This window comes from Globicephala melas, chromosome 1 (assembly GCF_963455315.2).
Source record: "Globicephala melas chromosome 1, mGloMel1.2, whole genome shotgun sequence".
Taxonomy (NCBI): Eukaryota; Metazoa; Chordata; class Mammalia; order Artiodactyla; family Delphinidae; genus Globicephala; species Globicephala melas.
The window spans coordinates 42,347,586-42,374,563 of NC_083314.1; the positions used below are offsets into that span (position 1 = coordinate 42,347,586).

The 26,978-nt window shown below is 42.3% G+C and overlaps 1 protein-coding gene across 2 annotated transcripts in view; it reads right to left on the minus strand.

Annotated features, from left to right (window-relative positions):
* Window positions 1–26,978, minus strand: part of PTPN14 (protein tyrosine phosphatase non-receptor type 14) — a 167,490-nt gene that overhangs the window by 41,955 nt on the left and 98,557 nt on the right. For both annotated transcript variants that reach the window (XM_030873006.2, XM_030873005.2), the window contains 2 exons: window positions 8,469–8,566; window positions 5,872–5,939 (listed from right to left, as the gene is read on the minus strand). In XM_030873006.2, the coding sequence (XP_030728866.1) occupies window positions 5,872–5,939; window positions 8,469–8,566 (166 nt within the window). The remainder of the gene's footprint in view (window positions 1–5,871; window positions 5,940–8,468; window positions 8,567–26,978) is intronic.

Genomic DNA, 26,978 nt, shown 5'->3' on the forward strand with positions numbered 1-26,978 from the left:
GAAGTCAGAGCTGGCTCATTCAGAGACTAGTTGATGGGGCCTTGGGAACAAAAGAGGCCACGACAGCTCAACCGCCACAGCAGAGCTCCAGAAGGTAACAGGTGGGGAGCTGACCAGCTGGTGTCTCGACCAACTGAATCCCAGGCCCCTGGACCAGTGCTGTGCTGGCTCCCATGGGATTAGAGTCAACTGGACACATCGCTTCCCAACTCCCCTTCAATGACGGCGGGAGTGTTTAAAGGGCTTGTTAAACATTTAGCAGGAAAGTGAGATGGAGTCTGGAGGAATACATCCAAGATGGGAGACCAATCAGTTCCTGAGACACTGACGGGCATGGAGATTCTATAGCTCATCCCATCCCTTTCGGTGGCTCCAGCCCAGACGCCTCTGCCCTTCCCAGGTGCAACTTCCACGCCCCCCAGGCTGGTGAGCACCAAGGAGGGCACAGATGTGCTCTGTCTTCCTCTGAGCTCCAGAGGCGGCGTTAGAAGGGGCTCCGAGCTGTGTGTCCCGGTGAGCCTTCCAAGGTTCATCAAAGACACTTGAGGGGGGGACTGATGTTTTCACAGAAAACACCCAAAACGCCTCATTCCCTCGGTTCTAAAATATCATTTATATAAAGATTACGTCCAATTTAACAGCTTTTCATGAAACACTACCCCCCAAAGGTACACCTCAAAACTGCAAGAAACATCCCATCTCAAATGATGCAACTGGAGAAAATCAATATTTCTTAAAGCTGGAACATGCGAGCATAACTATATATTGGAAATTCTATAGCTCTGCAGATGGTCCTGAGAAACCTTAGAGAAGACGGAGGGAATTGCTGGCAGCTCCCATTTTTCATGTGTTACTGATTAATTTGCTGTTTTCTGTTTAGCCATCCACTGAAACAACTCAAGTCCACGATAGGAAACAAGCTCGATGTTTTCCGTTTTATGCTGTGGAATCACAAAGATGCCACGTGGCTTAGGAATCCAGCTATGCCTGTGCATCCAGGTACCGAGTATTAGGAATAACTCAATATTAATTTTGAAAAGCTAATAAAAGGCATGTGGCAATAGAATAAAATAAAGATAACTGAAGATCAAAAAGTGCTCCAATAAACTGCTGTCTCCTACTTTGAAAGAAGAAAAAGTCCAAAGGGACCCCTCTGCTATTGTACTCAACCCCACCGCCTCCATCTGTGTCTGGGGCCTCCCTGAGGTATGTGGTCCCACCACAGGGCCAGGCGAGAGTGGCTGCGCGCGGATGAAAAATGGCAGAGAGCGAGCCTGCACACAGCTGCACACCTGGGGAGCGCCCTGTGTACTTAACTTTGTTCTTTGACCGGCTGCAGAAATGCCATTTGACAAATTCGGTTACTTTATAGGATCAAACACAGCCATTCATCCCATCTTCCCTCCCCCACCAAAGGAATGCATTCTTCCCTTTGAAAGCTCTAGTGGAACCAAGCAGAAAGTTTGCAACCTTCCATGGCTCCCCACTGCCTACTCAATTAGGTCAACACCTGGGCCTGGCATTCAGACCATTTTTCAGTGTGGCTCAGCCGTCCCTTCAGACCTCTTCTCTCAAGGGTTCAAGGCCTCAGGCCAACTCTTCCTAACACAAACTGCTTTCACGTCTCACCCCATCTTTCAGGTCCTGACACACCTACCACTCCCTGGACAGGGCTTCCATATTCTCTCACGTGGGACAGAAGCCTTTCCCTCTCTGGACCTACCTCTTCCGCCCTGTGTGTCTCTCTTAGAGTTCTTACCATAGTCTACCTATTGTCTTTCTTACATAGTTATCTGGATACTCATCTTACCCTTTATCCTTGTCTCCCTCCCTCTGCTAGATGACAGGCACCTAAGGTCAGCAAGCAGCAAGGCTCCACACTGCCTCCAGGGCCCAACTCAGGGCTTTGAACAATGCCAGCGTATAAACTCTCCACATACAGTAGACGATCAATAAACATTGACTGCGCTGAGCTGAGCTGAGCTCAATATGCAACGTGTCAGTTTCATATTGTCAAGCGAGGGTTTTTTTGTTTCTGTTTTAATTTTTATTGGTGTATAGTTGATTTACCATGTTGTGTTAGTTTCTCCTGGACAGCAAAGTGAATCAGTTATACATACACACGTAGCAGCTCTTTTTTAGACTCTTTTCCCATATAGGCCATTACAGGGTATTGAGTAGGGTTCAAGTTACGCGAAGCGGCTGGATGATAATTTATGCGCTCTGCTTGTCCTCTGTCTGCTCACATTTCAAAGTGCATAGAGTATTGTTGCCTGGAAAGCACACTCTTCAGCAGCCTGTGCTTGCCTAACAGAGACAGAAAAATAATGCTGCTGATAATAATAATGTGAGGACAACGGTGATTATGATGACAACTAAATAAACACTCACTGAGAATTCACCACGTGCCCGATTAAGTCCTTCACATGCATTCTCTCCTTTTATCCTCACAGTCAGATTAGGCTTGCTATCCTCATTTTTAGATGAGGAAACGGAGGCTTTGGTTAAATAACTTGCCCAAGTGTGTACAGCCAGTAAGTGGCACGGCCAGGATATGGGCACGGAACACTTGACCCCTATACTCTAAACCTCCTGACCACAGGCCATAGTGTATCGAGGATACAACAGGGGTCAGGGGCGTGGGGCGGAGGAGAGGATACATGACTGATGGCAGAAGCCTCGGAATGTTCACGAATCAGATATGCATGCTGACATCAGCTTCTGCCACGTCATCCTGAGGGCCGTCCAGTAGGACTTTCTGGAATGATGGACATGTTCTATACCCAAGCTTTCCAGTACAGTAGCCATGAGCCACACGTGGCTACTGAACACGTTTTTAATGCAACTGAGGAACTAAATTTTTAATTTTATTTAATGCTAATTAATTTCAATTTGAATGTAAATAGCCACCTGTCACTAGCAGCTACTATACCAAAGAGGGAAGTTTTAGATCCAGGGACAACAACATCAATATCTGTCTGGCACAGTGAGACTGAATGAGGTCTCTGCTGTTTTAATATCTGATTTGCTTAGAGCCCAGCGGAGACATGGTCTTATTCTGAAAAAGGTATGATACACAAAATAACTCCTTAGCTGCCTTACAGCACTTTAACGTGTCAAAGCATTTTACCACCTACAAACTCATACAGCTCATGCTCGTAATCACCCTTGAAAATTCTCCTGATCTCTGCCTACAGGTTATGTGATAAAGACCTTTAATGAGAGAAAGGTAAAAAAAAAAAAAAAAAAAATTGTGAAAAATTATCAACCCAATTCATTGTCTCCGTTTGACACAAACATACACGTTCTCTAAAATTCTAAGGTATCACTTTCACTTTCCTCCGCCGAGCACACCAGAAAACATCCTGACTTTTGTGTGAGCTGCTGAGTTGTTACAGATACTGACACCAAGTCCTATGAAGAACTTCTCTGCTAAGTAATATGCTAATCTCTTTGAATGGAGGTTGATTTAATCGGTGGAATTAATAAGGCATAAAAAACAGCAGGCCCAAGATAATACTGCTATTATCTTGGTGGGAAGAATAAGGAGAGAGCTATTCATAAAAAGTTAGAGATTTTGCAGTATTTCCCTAACCTAGAAGAATAAGGTTAAGTTTTCGACCACTTTAGAGAAAAGGTAACCCTTGTACACTGTTGGTGGGAATGTAAACTGGTGTAGCCACTGTGGAAAACAATAGAGAGGTTCCTCAAAAACTAAAAATAGAACTACTCTATGACTCAGCAATTCCACTCCTGGGTACGTATCTTGAAAAAAAAGAAAACACTAATTCTAAAAGATACATGCACCCCAATGTTCATAGCAGCAATATTTACAACTGAAAAGCTATGGAAACAACTTAAGTGTCCATCAACAGATGAATGGCTAAAGAAGATGCGGGGTGTGTGTGTGTGTGTGTGTGTGTGTGTGTATGGATACACACACAGTGGAATACTACCCAGCCATAAAAAAAAGAATGAAATTTTGCCATCTGCAACAACATGGATGGACTTGGAGGGTATTATGCTAAGTGAAATAAGTCAGACAGAGAAAGACAAATACTGTATGATATCGCTTATATGTAGAATCTAAAAAACTACAACAAACTAGTGAATATAGCAAAAAGAAGCAGACTCACAGATATAGAGAACAAACCAGTGGTTACGAGTAGGGGAGGAAGGAATGGGAGGTACAAATTACTGGACATAAGGGAGGCTCAAGGATGTATTGTACAATATGGGGAATACAGCCAACATTTTGTAATAACTGTAAATGGAAAGTAACCTTTAAGAATTGTATAAAAATTTTAAAAAAGTTTTTTTTAAGTTTTGGACCAATTAGATTCATCTCATCACTGACACAGGAAATAACTGCAACCTTACTCACCCCTTCTCTCAACACTTAAAACCTTTGTCGCCAGACCCCTCTACTTTCTCCCATATGCCACAGTAGTTTAGATGCCAAGCTCTGCCCACTGTACTTCCAAAATATCTTTTGCATTGCTTTTTCGTTTTTATCTTCACTGCCAACACCTAATTCTTATGTCTTGCCGAGAACACCACACACCAGATTCTTATCTGACGTCCTTCTGCAAATGGTCTCATTACTCTAATCCAGTGGTCCTCAAAGTGTGGGGCCTGGAACCCCTGGACAGAGCCCACGCGTTCTAACTCCTCAGATGTTTCAGGCTTCTCTGCCACCGCTCCCCTCTGCACCCCTGAGCGGCCATCAGACTGGCCAGCTGACTCCCACCCAGTTATGCAGGCCGCCTCGCCTCTCCTCCTCCAGCCTCTGTCTAGAGCATCCCTTGCTCCTTCCCTCTCTGCCTGCTGCAATGCTGCTCATCCTTTAAGATGCAGCTCACACACCATTAGCCTTTCGACCTACCTTCACCTCCCAAAAACAGGTAACCTCTCCCTACATAGAATCCCTATCATACTTTGTTACACTTGGATTTGCATTAGGATTTTGCATACTTCCTATTGACTCAGCCACTTTGTCGTCGCCCTGAGAACAAGCACCGTTTCTTATATAACTTTATCCCTCAGGGGAAAAAAAAAAAGTGGTAAATGCTCGTGATTTCTAAAATCAGAGCCGGAATGTTGGAGCGGGTATAGCCTTTCCCTAAAATGGTTTTTCAAATGTTTTAACTTTCCTCGTGAAAGCTCTTCTCAATTACTCCAAAGCTACCAAAAAACAAACAAAAATACAGCAGGGATAAAAACCTAGCCTCATCCCTAATTTAACCCAGGAATAAACATTTTACTTCATGGACGCATTCAACAGACGTTTATGCATGCAAATTACGTGCCAGACAACAGTGGATGAGATAGAGTCCCTGCTTAAGGACCACAGAGCTGACATTCCAGCTGACAATAGAAATGAAAGAAAGAATGAACACGTTCAGATACTGAAAGAGCTCTGAAGTACACGCATAAACGGGCAGGAAGTGCTGGATGGTTGGAGTGTATAATATAGATGGTCAAGGAAAAGGAAGCTTCCCTGAGGAGGTGGTATTTGAATCAAGATCTGAATGACAAGTCGTAAGAAGACCTGGGGTCGAGCATTCCAGGCAGAGGAGGCACAGTACAAAGGCTCTGGGATGGGACCAAGCCGGGTGTGCTCAGAAAGGAAGATAGAACATAGTAGTGGAGGCTGGTGTGATGGGGCCGGGGGCAGGGAAGTGTCTTGAGGAGGTAAGAAGAGGCATCTTTACCATTCTCAGTGTCTTACAAAACTTGTTCCTACTTTATAAATGCAGGGACATTCTCCCTAGGGAATATGGGTGTAAATTCCTCTGAGATTTTCAAAGGAAAGAATTAAATATCCATAGAAGGTAGAAAATTAATTGAGAAAAAGGAAATTACGCTTACCATTGGAAACAGCACATATTCTCTGAGGAAATCCTGAGAGTCAAACTGATTATAGTCTCCAAAATCAGCTGAAAAGAAAAGAAGGGGAAGGAGGGCAGTCTTTATTATATGACATTAAAGATGGAATAAAATAGGGTAAACTTATCACCACATTTACTCTCGCCACTTTACCCTACTTCTGTACTATTATTAAATAAAAACAGTGCCAAGATGGGTTTGATGTTACTACCACTTTCACATAGCAATAATGTAAATATAAGCACGTGAGCACCGCTACATAATTTTCTAGAAAGAATGGGGAAATTTGAAAGTGATTCCTAAGCTATTTTAAAAACTTAAAACAAATCTATATTTATCTTTTTATTAAATATTCACCAACACATATCTTAATAATATCTGCCAAGGGGACTTTTTTTTTTTTTTTTGCGGTACGCAGGCCTCTCACTGTTATGGCCTCTCCCGATGCGGAGCACAGGCTCCGGACGCGCAGGCTCAGCGGCCACGGCTCACGGGCCCAGCCGCTCCGCGGCATGTGGGATCCTCCCGGACCGGGGCACGAACCCGTGTCCCCTGCATCGGCAGGCAGACTCTCAACCACTGTGCCACCACGGAAGCCCATGCCAAGGGGACTTTTTAACTCAAGGTTAATTTAGAGAACTGAAGAGACAAACCCATCTGCATCTCTTCATATATTTGCAGCTGGAAATTCCCACTGTAAATCACCCTTGGCAAGCATCCTTGCAAATTTTATACCTCTTAAACAGCTGCACATGTTATAAGATGCCCAAAGTTCTGTTTTCTCCTACTTTCATCTCACAGTTGTAAGTTTGAGCACATGTAAAATGAATACAGTGCGCCTCTATCATAAATCTATAAATGTCTTGCTTCGAATCCTACTTGCTCTCAAAAAAAAAAAAAAAAAGAAAACAACTCAAAGCAGCATGACATTTTAATTTCATGTAAAATGTTTAGCATCAGGTAGAAATGGATTCAGGTATCTTTTAGGTAACAAGAACTAGAGAGTGAGGGGATCCACACAGAAGGCCGTTACCAAGAAGGCAAAGATGCACCTACAAACTCAGCACATAACTAATTAACAAGGTGAGGCACTCAGGAACACCAAAGATCGTAGGCTCTGCCTAATTCCAAGGTCAGTTATCTGTTGTCATATTTCATCACAACTTTTATCTCTGTTGATGTGGCTTTCTAACTGCCCAATGAGGGTTCTCAGAAAAATTATTTTACAAATATTATAGCTAGAGGAGGTTTCATCAGACTGAACAGCGAGCTTCAAGGACCCAAGGAAAAGGGAACCCAGAGTAAGTTCACCAACTTCTTCAGCCTGAAAGCTATCACTAGGGTCCTCCAATATCCAGGATGCCTGTAATGAGCCCAACGATTAAAGAGTGAGAGGGAAAAAAAGAGAGTGAGTGAAAAGGAAGCATTTTAAAGGAGAAAGACCCAAGATGAAGATGAGGGACCCATTGATCTTCTCTCTCTTCTCCCCAATTAAGGGTGTCTTCTCCACCGTTTTAATGATTTTTCAGTTATAACCACGGATGGTTTCGTTATATCGTTCTGGGCATTGCTCCTTCCCTTTCCAGTGTTAGGTGAACAGATGAGATACAACATATTTTGCGTACTTCCAATCCACAGGGGAACAGGAGAAGCTACCTACTAAGAATCATACGTCCAACAAAAGTCGCTAACCCGCTAATATCCCAAAAATGAAAGTTATCAAGGAAAGGCTGCCTCTTTAGACATTTCAAACCCAAAAGGTTTAACTTCAGTGCAGTTACAGATAAGAAGTTCAGTTCTCAGCTTCTACAACAATCCACACAGCAAGGACTTGGCGGCTGGCAGGCTTGCATTTGGACGGTCCCTGATTTTAAAGAAAATCATGACTACAAGGGAAACTTGCCTCTCTTTAAAAATTATACTTTTATCTTGTTTTCAACATGACTAAAGACAATGAAGCTACCCCTCAATAAAGAGTAATGTATAAAGATATGTAAAAAATCACATGGTGTGTTACGTTAATATGTGTAACGATTTAGAGAAGATAAGAACATAGGTGTCTGATCAATCTAAGTAGGACAAGTCGAAAGATACATGTACTCTAACACACATTTGTTGCTCCACATTACAATCTTGCATTTTAAATTTCTCTCTTTAACTGGGTCGGAATCAATTACACTACAATGTTTTAAGCTCTCACACTTGAAACTGATGTGAAAGTCACACAGTCACAGCGTCAAGCCACAAGATATGACCATGTTGGGCAGTGACAAAATTCTAAGAAAATGTTCCACCAACCCTGCAATGTAGCTTTACTTAGAGGCAGGATGAAGGCTGCTGTTTCTTCAAATAAAACTAAAATTATACAAGCATGAGCAATTTGCAAACAGCTTTGAGAAATCCAACATCCTGCCTCTAAAAATCACTCTCTCTGCATTTTTAATGTAAGATACCTTGAAATGAAAAGTGAGAGTTACTAAGGGATCGTTTAAGTAAATTTAACTTTTCCCTCTGAGAGGCCAGCGACACCAACATCCAACAGAAGACGGACTGTCACACACCGGTCCCCACTCTCTTACCTTGCACAGCTAAGCCCGCCAGTCGGATCACCTGTTCCAGCGTACATCGCAACCGCCCTTCGAGCACGTCTTTTTTGACTTGCAGGTAATACTGATATCTGTTCATGGAAACAGAAGAACAAATAACCTTAAAAACACATACTTGGAATACATTCCCACGACATCGATGCCTCTGGATGTGAAACCTTATGTACACAGCAGGATACACAGGTGATGTCGATAAAGGTCAGGTCTATAGAAGATGGAAAGTGACCTCTGCCTGTGTTTATCTTTGTTTGATGTGGCAGGTGCCACGTCCCGTTCACTCTGAGTTTGAGAGCGTTCTCATCACATCATTTCACTGTGGGCCGGCAGGATGAACTACTGATAAGAACCAGCTCTTCACAACAAGAGACCAAGAACGAAAACGCTCTTCCACACTTCGACAACCACAACAGCACAGCTGCCAAAGCCATATTCAACAGTGTGTGCACTCCTGAAAAACTTCTGGAAACACACCATTTCTTAAACCCCAAGGCTTGGGAGAGTAGAAGACAGATAGGCCAAATCATTGAGAATTCTGCTAATGGACAGGATAAAGCTTTTCAGGGCCAGGCTCACCCTCCACGTCTGTGACTCACAAAAAATCTAACCAAATGTGATACGGAGCCTTCCAACCCAAAGTACGTCCTCCAAGCAGCAAAGTTCAGACGGACAGAATGTGCCCATACACAACGTCAACCTCAGACTACACCACTGTTCTAGAAACTAATACAGCGTTATTGTTTCCTCGCCAGTAAAATCGCACTTAAAAATCTCCTCACCCCAAACCTTTACATCCCAGGACTCCACTTCCTCTGACCACACTCTTAGAACACAGCTACCTCTAGAACAGTCACACTTTTTAGGCATTAATTCTTGGCAAATGCTAACCACCTTTTTGCTCCTGGTAACCATAAGTCTGTACTTCTTCAAAATTTTGGCATGTCAATCAAGGGAGCTCAGGAGTGACCCAAAGCCCAGCTCTCGTGGAGAGAGGCAATCAGCCCTGAGAGCTAATTATTGCTGCCTCTACCTTGATATCATGGACATCACCACATATCAATCCAATACCTATTTGAACAGAAGAATCAGGCTCGACAAAATAGTCTCTACTTCTCTACTCTTGGGTTTATGGGACAAGGTAAAGACAACCAGGTCTGTCTCTGGTGGGAAAACCTACACTCAAATTAGAAGGACCAACACTCGGCGTTATCTAAAGTTTTTTTTACTCAAACTTAATGTCTAATAGAAAAACAACCTATTTTTCCTACCACCATTCTATCTTTCACCTAAAGTATTCAAAATCATTTTACAGCGTCCAGTATCGAACGAATAATTTGACTACTTGTCAATATCAGTTGACTAAATCGATTAATGTACATAACAGGTACCTTCACTGCTTTTCAGAGACAAGTCCCTGGTACCTGTAGAAAACCTTTGTGTCCACTCACCACTCTGAGCTCAGTGGACACTGCCCTGACCTCACCTAGTCATTATATCCTTAGCTGGTTAGAGGCATCGTGGATTCTAAATCCCAACAAATAGGAACAGAGGTTTCATATAAGACCCTGTGATTAACAATCTTTTGTTGGTAATGAAGTGGCAGCTCTGCTGTTTCTGAATGTGCACAATTGGAGCTAATACTAGATAGGATACTTTGAAAAATCCTGTGAAGTTGAAGGTACCACCTTTGTGTGTGTGTGTGTGTGTGTGTGTGTATTTTTTTTCTTTGTTGAGGGAGTTTCTGGCAATAATATATGATAGAGGGAAAAGGGGAAGTCATGACCTGCCTCTTCATTCTTCATAGGAGAGAATCAGAGTAAATGAAAACATTTTGAAGCAATAATTGTAAACGAATTAAAAGAAACAGCATGAGAGTGAATCAAAGTATTGAAGACTAAAGAAACCTGAATTGCTGCAGTTAAAATATGCCGTGTTCCCCTCTGGCTTCCTTTTTTCCCCTGTTCACTGAGGTCAAGTCCCCAAGCTCTGGCATATTTTTCAAATGTTTCACACCAGGTGAGTTACCATCACAGAAGGGTGGTCCCATGCATTCCCATGATCCACGTGCCTGCTGTGTGCCTGAATGTCTCCCATCTCAAGGGGGAAGAGACAGCCAGCCTGCACATGGCAAGCGCCAAGGATCGCAGGTTCCATGGTTTCATTCAGCAAACCAAGAGCTCCAACAGAAATGCTTTACACTAGCACCTTTGCTTCAAGGAGTGTGCACCCTATCAAGTCCAAGCAAAGCTCAGGGCTTCTATAACCTTACTTAAATAACAGATTTATGCCTAAAAACATAACCTAATAATGTACACTATTAGTTCATCTCCTAGGAGAAAGCTCAGTAAAACCTAAACTAAGAGGGAAACACAGGCTTCAGAAGCCTTCTTCTCATGCAGAGCTACAGCACATGTTTTCTGTTGCATCCTCCATCTTCCTTCATGGTTTGTCCTCAGCACTCACCGCCATGCTCCTTCCCTGTCCCCAGCCTGGTTCTCGGTTTTCCTCTGGCACCTGTCTTGTGCCTCTGGGCCAGTTCTCCAGGAAACAGTAAAAGGTCCACTCATTCACGTGAGGAAACTTTTCCTTCAAGAGATTTTAGGAATTGCCCGGGAGCCATTCAGGGAAGATCTTTTTTTTTTTCCAGTACGCGGGCCTCTCACTGCCATGGCCCCCCCTGTTGCGGAGCACAGGCTCCGGACGCGCAGGCTCAGCGGCCACGGCTCACGGGCCCAGCTGCTCCGCGGCATGTGGGATCCTCCCGGACCGGGGCACGAACCCGTGTCCCCTGCATCGGCAGGCGGACTCTCAACCACTGCACCACCAGGGAAGCCCAGGAAAGATCTTTTATGTTTATAACCTAGCCAGTTCTCAAAAAGGAGAACACCTTCTTGTAGAAACCCAGGCAAGCAAGGGGGTCCTTAGTCATCAAAGACCTTTTAAGTACCAAGAGTTCACTGTGAAAGCAGATAGGTCTTTGAAGAAGAGCCACTTAGAATCTGAAGACCATACTTTCAAAACTGGGGGAATAAGAAGAAAAGAGGGATGACGAAAAGTGTTAACATCATCCTATGGCCAGAGGAGCCCGCTGTGTCTTTCTTCAGAAAAATTAAAGGATGTTTAATTTTTTTGTTAATAAAAACAAAAAAAAAACAACCAAAGGACTAAAAAAACAAAATCTCACAATAGGAAGGAATGTTAGTGTTTATTAAAGAAAGGTACAATGGGATTCTAAAAACAACAGCAAGAACAACACGCACCAAACCCAAAAACCCAGACAAACCAGAAGACACAATTTCAAGGTGGGAAAGGATGGTAACGTTTGCCTACTCGTCCGTCCTATTCAAACAGTGTTTGAAATTCTTCTACATGCATTCACTCCTTCGTATCTGGAGTTGTTTCGACTCATTTTCTGCTCTCCAAGCCCAGGAGACACATGGACATTAACGACTATTCATTAAGCACTTCCTGTACGTCTAAGTCGGCTAGACGCCGAGGACATCCTGGAGAAGGCTAAGACAGTCTGCCCCGCAGGGATGGCTCATCATCTCTCGGGCCACCGCTGTCACGTTTCTCTCTCCAGTGCAGTATTTAAGGGTTTAATGTTTAAGAACCAACGAGAAAAGCATCTTAAAAGGTGTTATCCTAGCATTATCTGCCACAGCTAGGGCCTTGTACACGTCACCTTGGAGGCAAAAACGATTAGCTGAGACCTTGGGAAATATAACCCACAGCACCCAGCAAAACAATAGTTATAGTTTTCTTACCCTGCTGATCCCAACTTTCATCCACAATTATCACTTCTATACAATGTACAAGCAGGTTCCATCTATTATAGATCCATCCCACGCTAGGCAAGAGCGAGTCCCAATCCACTAGCAAGGAACACCAGGATTGTTCCCAGTCATTTAGGTTAAATGTAGGCTTGTGCTGGTAAGCAAAACCAAGGAGCTGAAGAATGCAATGCCCCTGCCTGCAAGCTATCCAGACTACGAGAGAATCTGAACAGCGTTAATGATATGGTGTGATTGCCATTTGAGATTGTGGATGTTACTACATGAGATCACAGAAACAGGAATGGAATCTGAACCACTTTGCTAATTGATTGTTTGCTACATTTCTGCTCAAAAGGTACTTTTATAAGATATAATAATTCTATCCTATATGAAGACCAAATTAGAGAATATGAGCTGAAATTCTATTTCTAGAATGTTTGGTTTTTGCTTATTTTTGATTAGAGATTCAATTCTAACAGCAGTAAAATATAACACTGAATCCTATTCTGGAAACATGCAATTTCATGGAAGTATACTCCACTCCACCCTGTCATAGCTTTGGGTGGAGGGGAAAAGAAAAAAACCAATCCTTGTGCCAGGAAAGTAAGTATTTGCCAACTTTCCAAAGGGATCCTCTTTGAAAACCCAAACCCACAAGGAAAGCTTTTAAATATTTTTTATATTCAAAGACCTGGAAATAGTCCATCTGACTGCTGAGGTCCAATGAATGGCTTTAGGTGAAGATTTTGCTCTCCCTCTAAGAATTGGTGAACATAATTATGCTTATTGAACAAGGGTAACATTTCTATTTTCAGTTTTTTGTTTCGTTTTGAATCTCCAGAGATTAATTTATGGATTGAATGCAAGTTTCTCTGGGTGAAGCAGTAAAGGCTTCCTGATAATTGGTGCTATTAAACGTCACACTTGGAAACTGACAGACACTATAAACCCATCCCTAGAGGTCTCATCTATCTGGAATACTTCTATCCAAACTCAAGAAAATATGTGACTTCTCCATGTTCTTTCCTCCCCCTAAGATTTTGAAAAGAAAGGTTAAAAAAAAATGCCACACTGGGGCTTCCCTGGTGGCGCAGTGGTTGGGAGTCCGCCTGCCGATGCAGGGGACGCGGGTTCGTGCCCCGGTCCGGGAAGACCCCACATGCCGCGGAATGGCTGGGCCCGTGAGCCATGGCCGCTGAGCCTGCGCGTCCGGAGCCTGTGCTCCGCAACGGGAGAGGCCACAGCAGTGAAAGGCCCACGTACCGCAAAAAAAAAAAAAAAAAAGCCACACTGAATTAAATCAGTAAAGCCTGCATTCAGTGGTATCAAAGGACTCTTTCAAAATTACTCCCCATTACATTATCCTTAATGTTTACAGGTGTGCTGCTAAGATCTTTCATCTCTTATTTTAATTTACATATGAGGGCTTTATCTAAGCACTTATGCAAGTATATTTCACATGCAGGTCTGTTAATACTTCTCAGATTGAGAAATTCCACACGGTATTCTGGAAAGTATGGACTGTACTGCCACAGAACCACAAATAAGGCAAGAGAACCCAGAGGCCGAGTACGTGCTGCTTTTAAAATATTCCTCCCACCCCTCTCACACGTGAAATATTCATTCCAAGTCCAGTTCAGCAGAAATGCCTCAAATAGGGAATAGCCATGAAAATCTGAAAACTTTAAGATGTGATTTTGGTCATGCTTCTACCCAAGGGCTCAACATAATAACTCAGCCTAAATCACAGGATGGTGGAGACAGGAGGATGGTAGGCCACCATCACTGCTCTGAATGCTGCCACTCTCCATGGGGCCTCCCCTCCCAGAGCATCACAGCCGAATCAACTCTGAGAGTAGCTTCGGGATCAGTGAAACGGAGGAGGGAGTGACACACGCCAATCCCAAGCAGAAGCCTTCCAAGCCCGTGCCTGGTTCCCAGCTCTGCTTCCCTCTGCCCTGAGACCTGCAGTGTCCAGGTAGCACTGCTGCCTGGTTAGCCTGACCACCGGGGAAAGAAGGCAATGGACACAGCACACACGTAAGGTAGCAAGAAATGAGCCTTTGGCTCTGAAAGCCACAGAGAGGTGGAGGTCATATACTAGTGCAGCATGACTTAGTGTAAGCTACTTAATAAGGGAAGGATTTCGAAAACTCACGCCCAGCTCTTCTGTTTCTAGAGAAGAAAACTCTGTTGAGGAAGGAGAATGACTTGCCCAAGGTAACACTGCTCCTTGAAGGCAGGACCACACAGACCAGAGCCTGGAGCTCCTTTTCTGCATGGCAACCTCAGAGGTGATGAGAGTGGGATGGGATTCCCAGCCATTGTAGGCAAGTCATCAATTTCACTGAAGTCTAAAAATAGAAGTGAAAATACAAACACCACTGCTGGGTGATTTTCATGATCCCAATGCTTCTAAGGAAGGGCTTCCACAACCAAGCTGCCCTCCCCTCCCTCATCTGTGCCACAGCATATGAGACAAGCATTGACATAGAAGCTTTTCTGTAAAAACATATTACATGACATGTTTCATACTTTGGCCCTTGGGTTATTCAGATCTGTTTTTTCTCCCAGCAGCAGCCTCTGGGATATTTCACTTTCCTCCCGAAGGTAGAAGGAAGGGAAAGGAGACTGAGTTATGCATTCTAACGACTCATTGACAACTTCATAAGACGCATAGAGGGATAAAAGTAAAATCTAGAGATCGGGGTCTCCAGTTAATAGGCTCCTACCTAGAAGGAGAGGCTGTACGCAGAAGCCGGTGCAAACTGGGCCCTTAAATGTATATGTTGCCAAATGCAACATTTTTAAAAAAGTAAACAGCAGTTCATCATCAGCAACACACAGTCTTTACTGCCTTGCTTTGAGTAAAGATACTTCTATATTATGGATCATTAAAAGTTACTCAGACTTGGGCTTCCCTGGTGGCGCAGTGGTTGAGAGTCCGCCTGCTGATGCGGGGAACACGGGTTCGTGCCCCGGTCCGGGAAGGTCCCACATGCCGCGGAGCGGCTGGGCCCGTGAGCCATGGCCGCTGAGCCTGCGCATCCGGAGCCTGTGCTCCGCAGTGGGAGAGGCCGCAGCAGTGAGAGGCCCGTGTACCGCAAAATATATATATAAATAAATAAATAAATTAAATTAAATTAAAAAGTTACCCAGACTTCACTCTGTTAGTGAAGTTACCCAGACTTCACTCTACTAAGGTATTAATAACACTTGAAGCTGTCTGATCGGCACATACCACCCATGCACTGATCTCTTTTACCCCCACTGCCCAAGGATATCTGAGACAGAAAGAAAACGCTCTTTCGTAGTTAAAAACAGGTGAGTGGAAGCACTCTGTATGCTCTAACTGTGGACCTGCAGTGTCACTGCTGCTGTCAGACAGCTACATCTGCCTTTCCCTCCTCTACAGTTCAAGGTCAGGCAAACCCTCTTATCTCTTCCCATGTGCATGGTCAGTAGGGATGTGACAATTTAGAGAGAGGGAGCACATCAGTACCATCCTTAAACTCCTCAGTCTGTGAAGCTTTTCCATAAAACTACTGGGGTGGGAGGACCAGAGAGAGAAACCAGATTGTTTTGTCATTGTTATTATCAAGAAAAGGGTAAGACTTAAAATGTCCTTTCCTCACTAGAAAACTCCCTTTACAATCAGCAATATCAGAAGAGTCTTGCTAGAATGTACTGGAAACCCAGTTCTCCCAGGACAGTGCAGTAGGTACCAAAACGCTCGCATTGCTTTCTGGTCAGCATTATATTGGGCAACTAAGAAATAAATGTACAAGCTTTCTACCATAAAAGACAAACGTGGGAGGCGGGGGGATGTTGGGGACAAGCTGTCCTAGAATTCTGGGACACAGGTTGGCAAAGAGCATAATTTTAACTCTTAGATTGACAGAGGTACCAACACAAGAGAAACAGCACATTCCAGCCATTTCAAAGAGTGTTCACAGCTGTAAATCCAGATAACGGACAGGGTGACCCACCCTGCTCTCCACCTGCCAGGACCAGATAAACAGTACACACGCGGGCATGGAACCAGACAAACGGGAAGGCTTGCCTCCCTCGGCCCCTCTGTCCTCAAAGCCCCCGAGAAGATTTCAGTGTGTGATTATTCGGGTATAATAATGTGTTTGGTTCCTGAGCCATGCACTATCTAAAATCTTTTCTGTTTAATGAATGTTCAATTGACAGTCAATTAATACTCTGCATCATCAAGCAGCTGACAAAGTCAGCATTCCTGCAACTATGCAAAACTGAAATAAACCAACAGGGAGGAAGAAACGAAAGGAAAAGGCTAAAACCATAACTCCACAAGGAGAACCTTAAAAGGAGAAGTTTTTCTTTTTGCCTTTTTTACACCACAAGCCAACACACGTGCGTACGTGAAAATACAAACACGTGCATACACTCAAACACATACAGACAAGATTGTCCTGGCAGAACTTCAGTTCCAGAGGTTTTCAACATTCGCTGATCAACATCCTATTTTGCCAGAGACACCTAACTTCTTACTGAGACTCCTTAAGTTTCAGTGAGTCAAAGGATTGCAATTCTTTCCTGAAAAGGATAATGTTTGTTTAAATGCACACAAACACACACAGGCCTTAATGCTAGTGAAAAAAGGCCAATAATAGCCAGGTGTTGCAAAAGAGAAAAGCATGCCCCAACCTGATCCTTACTTTCTGCTCTTGAACTCCTGCATTAATTACAACAAATTACAGGGAATCGAAGTACAGTTTATATGTACGATAAACTCCCTAATAATAGCTTATAATTCAATCAAGGGTTCTCTTTAAAATAGAAAAACTCATTCTCTACAACACATCCTAGAGAGAGAGCATGAATACCCTGACAGCACTTCTTTCTGTCCCATTCTACGCTATTGGGTACAGATTCCTCCATAGCAATCACACCAATGGAACTGTAAAGAGCCCAATAGGTTTCACTGCTGTGGGCTGTGATGCCTTGAACTAGGAAGACAAGGCAACAGCACTAGAAATACCCAGGCTCAAAAGAAAACACTGTCCTCAAGTGTGTGATGTTAAAACAGAACCTGAGTCTGTTTTGCTCCGGCTTAAAAATCTCCAATGACTTGGAAGAGTTCAGCAGTTCCTCAAACGTTAAATATGGAGTTATCATCTGACCCAGCAATTCCACTTCTAGGTATATACCCAAGAGAACTGAGAATATGTGTTCACAAGGAAACTTGAGCATGAAGAGCACCATCATTCGTAATAACCAAAAAAGAGGAAACAGTCCAAACGTCCATCAACTTATGAATGGCTAAACAAAATGTTTATTCCATACGATGGAATATTATTTAGCCATTAAAAGGAACAAGGTATTGATACATTGCTACAACACGGATGAACTCTGAAAATATTATGCTAAGTGAAGTAACTCAAGACACAAAAGGCCACATATTGTATGATTCTATTCATATGAAATGTCCAAGAACAGGCAAATCCATAGAGACAGAAAGTAGATGAGTGGTTGCCAGAGGCTGGGAGACAAGGGGAGGGGGAAAGACTGCTCATGTTATGAAATTAGATAGTGGGAATGGTTGCACAACTTTGCATACATAGTAAAAACAACTGAATTGTATACTTTAACGTGCTTAAAATAGTGAATACCATGTTATGTGAATTTTATCTCAAAAAAACAAAATATCCAATAACCCTAATCAGGAAAAACTTCAAACTCCTGATACAGTACACCAGATTCTTCATGATCCACTCAGAACTACTTTCTTTTTCATTTCATGTCTCACCACACAGCATATACTTGAGTTGTAATAAGTTTACTGTGCTTCCCCATACCACCCCCTTCCTGTTTCATCTGTCTGAATGCCCTTGCCCATCCTTCTCCATTTGGACAGTCAGCATCTACTCATCCTTCAGAGCCCTGTTGAAATGTATGTCCTTTTGTAAAAGCTTCCCAAATCCTTTCATCCAGTTAGTGAACCCCTCTCCCAGCTCTGAAAGCACGTCACCCGGGTGACCCTGCACTGTTGTCAGCAGGGTCCACACAGACTGGGGACTGGGTCTTTCCATTTAATGTCAGTACATGGTGCCAACTAGACACTTGATAAATGTTTCTGAGTAGATGAAATACTGACAGAGAAACAAGGACAGAGGGAGGAAGCGAGACTAGTCACCTCACAGGAAGATTATTAGATGTTATTTCTATGGTATGAAAGAGGCACCTGAAAGTTTCAGAAATGTAACCCGTCACATACCTGTTTTTAGGCAAAGGTAAACAATATTCCTTCAAAGACCTAGAATAGTCAACACAATGTTAAAGGAGAAGAATCATGTTGGAGGAATGACACTACCTGACTTCAAGACTTACTATAAAGTTACAGTAATCAAGACAGTGCGGTATTGGCAAGAGAAAAGACAAATAGATCAATGGGACAGGATAAAGGGCCCAGTTACAGACCCACATAAATACAGTCAACTAACCTTTGACAAAGGAACAAAGGCAATACTATGGAACAAACATAGCTTCTTCATCAAATGGTGCTGGGACAACTGTGAATCTACAGGCAAAAAAATGAATCTAGACACAAACCTTACACATTTCACAAAAATTAACTCAAAATGAATGACAGAACTAAATGCAAAATGCAAAACTAGCAAAATCCTAGACGATAACACAGGAGAAAATCTAGATGACCTCGGGCATGGCAATGACTTTTTAGATACAAAGACACAAATTCATGAAAGAAATAATTAATAAACTGGACTACATTAAATTTAAAAACCTCTGCTCTGTAAAAGACAATATCAAGAGAATTACAAGACAAACCAGAGACTGGGAGAAAATATTTACAAAAGACACATCTGATAGAGGTCTGATCCAAAACATATAAAGAACTCTTAAAACTCAATAATAAGAAAACAAATAACCCAATTAAAAAACAAGCCAGGATTTCCCTGGTGGCGCAGTGGTTAAGAATCCACATGCCAATGTAGGGGACATGGGTTAAAGCCCTGGTCCGGGAAGATCCCACATGCCGTGGAGCAAGTAAGCCCACGCGCCACAACTACTGAGCCTGCGCTCTAAAGCCCGTGAGCCACAACTACTGAAGCCCACGTGCCATAAGTACTGAAGCCTGCGCGCTTAGAGCCCGTGCTGAGCAACAAGAGAAGCCACTGCAACGAGAAGCCTGCGCACTGCAACCAAGACCCAAAGCAGCCAAAAATAAATAAATAAATAAATTTATTTAAAAAATAAAAACAGGCCAAAGACCTTAACAGACACTTCACCAAAAAAGATATACAGATGGCAAATAAACACATGAAAACATGCTCCACATCATAAGTCATCAGAGAAATGTAAATTAAAACAACAATGAGATGCTACTGCATTACCTAGCAGAATGGCCAAAATCCACAACACTGACAACACCAAATGCTGGCAAGGATGTGAAGCAACAGGCACTCTTCATTCGTTGCTGGTGGGAATGCAAAATGGTACAGCCACCTTGGAAGACAGTTTGGTGGCTTCTTTCGAAACTAAACATACTCTTACCATACAATCCAGCAGCAGTGCTCCTTGGTATCTACCCAAAGGAACTGAAAACTTATGTCCACACAAAAGCCTGCACACAGATGTTTATAGCAGCTTTCTTCGTATTTTCCAAAATTTGGAAGAAATCAAGATGTCCTTCAGTAGGTGGATGAATAAATGAACTGTGATACACCCAGATACTAGAATATTATTCAGCACTAAAAAAAAAATGCACTATCAAACCATAAAAACACATGGAAGAAACTTAAATGCGTATGACTAAGTGAAAGAAGCCAATCTGAAAAGGCTACACACTGTACGATCCCAGTTATATGACATTCTGGAAAAGGCAAAACGACGGAGACGGTAAAAAGTCAGTGGTTGCAGGGGGAGGATGAATAGGCAAAGCACACAGATTCTTAGGGCGGTGAAAATACTCTATCTGATAATCTAATGATAGAGACATGTCATTACACATTTGCCCAAACCCATAGAATGCACAACATCAGAAGTGAACCCTAGGGCTTCCCTGGTGGCGCAGTGGTTGACAGTCCGCCTGCCGATGCAGGGGACACGGGTTCATGCCCCAGTCCAGGAGGATCCCACATGCCGTGGAGCGGCTGGGCCCGTGAGCCATGGCCGCTGAGCCTGCACGTTCGGAGCCTGTGCTCCGCAACGGGAGAGGCCACAGCAGTGAGAGGCCCGTGTACCGCAAAAAAAAAAAAAAAAAAAAAAAAGGCAAAACTATGGAGATGGTAAAAAGATCAGTGGTTGCAGGGGGGGAAGATAGATAAGATAGAGATATAATCCCAGCAACTGCCAAACGAAGCCAGTTCTTCTGTCGATGAGGTAATGTCCCAGAAATGAGGAGAAGATACTAAGGGCTTGATAAATGTTTGCTGAATGAATGATGGAATGAAAGTAACGAATTAATTATAAATCCAGAGAGACTATGATAAAAATAGAAGTTCCCAGCCTATATTAAATCACATGGTTAGACCCACAGGGTATCTGATTATTACCGGTGACCAGGAAACTCAGTATGGATAGAGGTGAATGGGGAGACCACTGGGTACCAGGATGCTATCTTCTTCAAGCCATTTTCCTGCTATCGGAGCAGGACAGCACGAAATGGAGGCCTTCTTCAGTTCTCATAAACGAAATGTGCTGGTCTACCCAACTCTCACACACCCACTGGACTCAAGAAACAACTGAAGATTCTATATTGGCCACAACAAGGCAATGACAAGCGAGGCCAAGGGAACACCCTCCAGCTGTGGGAACCTCTAGTCTAAAATAAGTGTTGGAAGGGGAGAATCTGTCACTGACTGTGGGGGTTTTTTCTGCTCACAGTGACGGGCTGAGAATCCTTCCTGCCTTTAGCTGTCTTCCGCCAGCCCTGTCCCTGGGCTCTGACACCTCAGTACTCTGTGTGACCAGCACACGTCCGTCCTTCCTCCCAGCATCTCTGTCATCGAAATCATGATGAAATCCATTGTGCTAGCTCTTAGTTAGGGACCCAGTTTTGTCCCTAACTAAGACTAGCCAAATCTAATTTTACACTCTGGTTGCTGTTTTTACTTATTGACCAACTACGTTTTAAATCTTTTTCGTCACTAGGCTTCAGGCTTCAGTGCTTAAACTCTGCAGCTGCCCACTTAACCCCATGTTCTCTTAGCCACTTAATGCACATTTCCTCATATTCACAGCTTAAAAATGCCTGAGACCTAACAGAGTGACCCATATTAAAAGTATATTTTAAAACACTGATAGAAAAAAAACACACACATAAGCTAGATGGGTTGTTCATCAGAAATAGCAAAACAGCTGCTATTTCTGCTCAGAGGTCAGGAATATAGGAGATACCTTAAAATCCTGACGGATGATCGAAATTTCCATTGTGGGGGCCTATTGTGACCAACCTCACCTCACTTTCTATTTGGCCAATGAGATTCACGTTCAACTTCTCCCCAGTCACAGCACTTCCAAATCACAGCCTTCATATATCTCGAATGATGACAGGCTCATCATCTCTATCAAGCCATAAGCACTCTGAGGGCAGGAACACATCAGTCTTCGTTCAGTGATTCATAGACCCAACCGATGATCCCGGACATGATAACTGCACAATAAAACACTATGATCATTTACTGACTCAGAGAAGCCCAGTGGGTAAAATAGAACGCTTTCTTTGGAAGTCAGCCACCCAGATGGTTGGCACAGAAGACTACTAGACTCAGCAGCAAAGCGAAACCCCCAAATCACCTATTCTCCAGGTAACGCACAATGAAGCCTTTCCCAGCCACCAAACCGGAGTAATTCATTCCATCCTCTGTGTTCCCACAGTGTTTGGTAACTCTAACATGCCTAATCAAGGCGATGTGTTTAGTTATGGGGATTTCTTTCTGCCACCTGGGCTACTGTATGAGCTTGTTTTGCACGTCTTTGTATTTCACCTCAACACCTAGCATAAAGTAGGTCTTCACTGTACCTCTACATTAGAACAAGACATCACGCCAGTCGTACGTGATGTGGCCTTACTTAAAAGCCAGTTAGGTACAGACTAGCTGAAAGAAACTTTACATTGTTCCCAGGGTGGTCTGAAAGAAATAATACAAACATACCACATGTGCATCAAAACCTATGGAAGACTTGAATTCTCCACGATTGAAATTTTCATCAATTTCTCTAGATGTTAAGAAATCAGAAGATTCAAATAATCCTTAACAATAACCGTGCTTTCCATTTGTAGAGTTGTCTTCCAAGTGTTTTCACGTGTAATACGACACGTCACTTCATATTCACAGCCACCTTTGAAGACAGTCACTACAATTTCCCTTTTCCCCGTGAGGAAGGGGAGGCTCACAGAGGCACGGTGACTTGCCAAGACTCCTGATCTTACAGTCAAGTGCTCTTTCATGACAACATTGCGCCTGCGTAGTAAACTGGCACAGTCTGTAGTTTCTGTAAGTGTGGAGCATAAACCTCAAAGGAAAAATTGGAAGGAAGAAAAAAAGTACAGAAGACTGTAAACACATTACAACATGAATCCACTGACCACTTACTGGATTTTTACTGCTAGAAATGAATACTATTTTTCTTTTGCAGAATCTTCAAAAGCAGCTAAGAAGATCAAATGTGGCAACAACTGCCAAAGATAAAATACCAAACCAGCAAACATCTCACTGCCCAAGAATCTAGCATCTTCCTATGCTGTGCTTTCTGCCAAAATTGTCGCTGATATTTTCAGGCATGAAAATGTCTCTCTACAATTCTTCCTTTCAAACCCCTTCTGGGGCTCTAGGATCAAAGGACTAGATACTCCATGTGTTGAATGCAATTTGACAATAATTTTAGATGTCCTTCCTTCCGTTAGAGTTTCAGTTTACTAACTGCCCCAGTCTCTACGCAACCCCCAATACTTAGTAGACTTTAAGGTAGGAACTTTTAATTCCTAGAAAAGAAAATGATGACCCAAAGTGACAATGAACTATATACACAGGTGGAAAGAAGCCCTTTGTTTAGGTATGGGGGCAGGGAAGGGGGACTGTCAAGCAGAGGACTGTAATTCCCACATCAAAGAAAATTCCTCATTCCTCATTTCTTCCATTTCATGCAGAAGGCTGCTGGAAACACATTTCTCTTTTTCACTCTGTTTAAGAATTGAAAATTTTCTCATTAGAAACCAGAGTAAAAACATATCAAATGTTTCTTTAGGAACCCAAAACCTAGGTACACAAAACCAAGAAGGTGCCAGTTCCGGAGAGTCAGTAGCTGCACGGGGCCTGAGGTCATGTTCAAAAGACAGGATTCCTACAGAAAAGTACAAACTCCCCCTTAAACAAAAAGCTCAGTGGGCTTCTCCTAAAAAATTATGACTGCAGAAAATATATGGCCTGCTATATTTTGTTAATATGTTCACAAAATCACTACAAAATCCATTGGTTAGTAATCATAGTAAAAATGGTCAAATTCTATTACCACAATGATTTCTGAACCTCTTATAACACTTTTATTCAAAAGTAAAGCCAACGTAGACCCAATTTACTGGTAAAGTATTAGAAATGCACAAATAAATATATTCAATGATGCATTCATCCATTCAATAAAACTTAACGAGCACCTACTACATGCCAAGAGTGGTTCTCGGCACTTGGGATAGAGCAGTGGCTAAAAAGTCCCCATCCCTGCTCTCGTTCATGTAGGTTACATTCTGGTGGGGACCGACAAGCAATAATTAATTAATAAGTAAGTTCGCTGAGATAAAATCAGGTAAGAGGTATAGAGAGTAACAAAGTGCAGGTGGTCAAGAAAGGTCTCTCTGATAAGATGAACTTTGAGCAGAGATCTGAAAGAAATGAGGAGCTAGCCATTGGGGGGGGGGCGCGTGGGGGGGAAGTGTGGAGGATGCTCTCGTTCCAAGCAGATAAACGGCAAATACAAAGGCTTGCAAGAAAATGTGCGGTGATGTGCTCAGGAACGGCGAGGCGGCCAGTGTAGCAAAGAGTGAGCAAGAGGTCAAACGGCAGGGAAAGGAGGATGAAAGACAGGGAGTGGCACAGATCGTAAAGGGCTTCTACCACAAAGGTCAGGATTTTGACAATTCTAAGATGGCAAATCAGTGGAAGGAGCTGTGCAAGGAAGCTACAGGAACTGACATACGTTTAAAAGGATGGTACTGGCTGCTGTATAGACCTCGGACTGTAAGGGGCAAGGGTGGAAGTAGGGACACCAGTCAGTAGAAATGACCGTGGACTGAGGTAGAGCAACAGCCATGGACATGGGAGGAAGTGGTCAGATGCTGGACATATTCTGAAGGTTGGCTACAGGGTGTATGAGAAAGAGAGAATTCAAGGATGACTGCAACATTTTTGACCTGAGGAACTAAACTAAAATCTTTAGATAAAGGCCTCTCCTTTTTGGACAACTGGCAGACTACTTTTTAACAAATAGATTTGGGGGAAATGGATTTAACTGTTGGTTTTAAAAAAAAAATTATAACCAGATTATGTTTTACTATTACAAGTTCATCAAAATACTTCAAACATTTGATTTAATCTTTTTTAAGTTTGGAGGGGGGTGTCTTTGATATAGTAATGGATTCACTCTTTTTTTCATCATTCTTTTTCTTCTTCTTCCTCTCCCTTGTCCCCCCGCCCCCAAATCTTCTGCTTTGTATTTCTGTAAAAGCAGAATGAAGTTCTTAGATATTTCTACCTGTTTTCTATGATCTGAATTTTGAGTCCTGATCAACAACAGCAAGGAGGCCCATGTAGCAAATGTGGAGTGAGCAAAGGGACACGTGGTAGGAAATGGGAAATGAAATACTACTCTCATCCAGCATCTGCAAAACCCCTGCGAAGCCCAAATCATGGGCACTTCCCACTTGATCTCCATTATAAAACCGCCATACTTTAAAAACAACATCCTCCTCATCAAATTAAAGAATAATAACACTAAAAAAAATCTGCAGTATAACTTGATGAGAAAACATGCACTGAAAAGATTAGGGAGAAAGGAAAACCAAGTGTTATTACTGTGTAATTACTAGTCCATGCATTTTCTGTTACTTAAATTTTACCTTTATGAAAACTCATCTAGAGACACTATCCTCTTTACACTGGCAACTAAGTCCTGTACACGTTCCACATAGACCTAAGTCCCAAGCATTTCTCCACTTTCTCAAGTTAGTACATTCTGTATAATTTCCATCAATTCTTACATAAAGGAATGACTGGTTTATAGACAGACATTTCCTCATCAAAGTCATAACCATAGATTTAAGTCAAACCTAAAGAAGAATTTGACTAAAAACTTTTTAAAGAACAAACATAGTGCACCCTTCTATAGTTTATTTTATATATATATATATATATATGTTTATATAAATACCTTCTATATGCTTATCATTTCTATGGAGGGACCTGTAATAATTATTATGTGAAAAGAAACCATTTTGGGGGAACTGCACAACATTGTTTCACAATTTTTTTAGAGAATTTGGTATCTGATTTTAATCATTCAGCTAACTAGGTACCATATGCTCTTATAATTCCCTGAATTTTATAAAAGGGAAGGGGACATTCATAAACAGCTATAAATATTTCAAAAATGTGACCTTCGTGAGGGAAGGCAGGGACTTTGGCTATTTTGTTCACTGCTGTATCTCCAGTTACTAGAAGATTCCTAGCACACAACAGATGCTCAGGATATACTTATTGAATGTATACACACACACATGAATGAGTGAATGAAAAACCTAAGTGACTGGTATATTGCCCAAAATGGTTGTCTAAGCTAACTCAAATATAAACTATAAAAAATTGTGTTGTTATACTAGTTATTCCATGCTAAGGATAAATATGTGGTATTTAATAATAAAATATTTTGGGGAAGTACTAAAGGTGGATAATTGTTTTTCACAACATAGGGTTTTAGGATGAGAAGAAAAAGTAAAAGTGGTCTCTTTATAATGAAAATACTGAGCACTCTAGACTTAAAGATAGCATTTTTCCTCACTGACTACCAAATTAAAACTCTAAAGAAGAAACAACATAACTTAGTTCCAGGATATAGAGAGATTTCATACCAGGAACCTGTGACCCAATAGTTAACAGGAAAATCTTGAACTTCAAAATATTCTTTTTTCCAAGAAATCAAAAAGCTGATTCAAAAAGATACAATTATTTCTATAAGATAGAAATTTTTAACCTCTCCTGTGGTATAGGAGATAGTATTTAACAGATTAAGAAAATAACAAGAGAGACTAACTGGTTGCCCCAAGGTCACACAGCAAGTTAACAGGGGCACCAAAAGCAATGCAGAACTGCTGACTCCTGGTCTTCTCTATTTCTGGCTGAAACCACATTGATTTAATAGGATTCAACAAGTGGATATGTCTTTGTTGGCAGAAAGGAGAAATGAACTTCATCATCTCTATCTTACGGATGTGGAAACTGGCTCTCAGAGGGCAGTCACCTTCATGATTTACAAGGAGTAAAGGGGTGAAGCCAAAATACAAATTCAGGGCTCTTTCTGCTACAATGTAGCTGCTTCCTACCACATTTTAGAACACCCTTGAGGAATTTACACTGCAATTTTCTTCTCCTCTCATATAGTTTCCTAGGAATGTTCTCCCTTCAGAATGTTCTCCACCTTCACCCATCAGTGAGCCCCTGCTACTTATGGG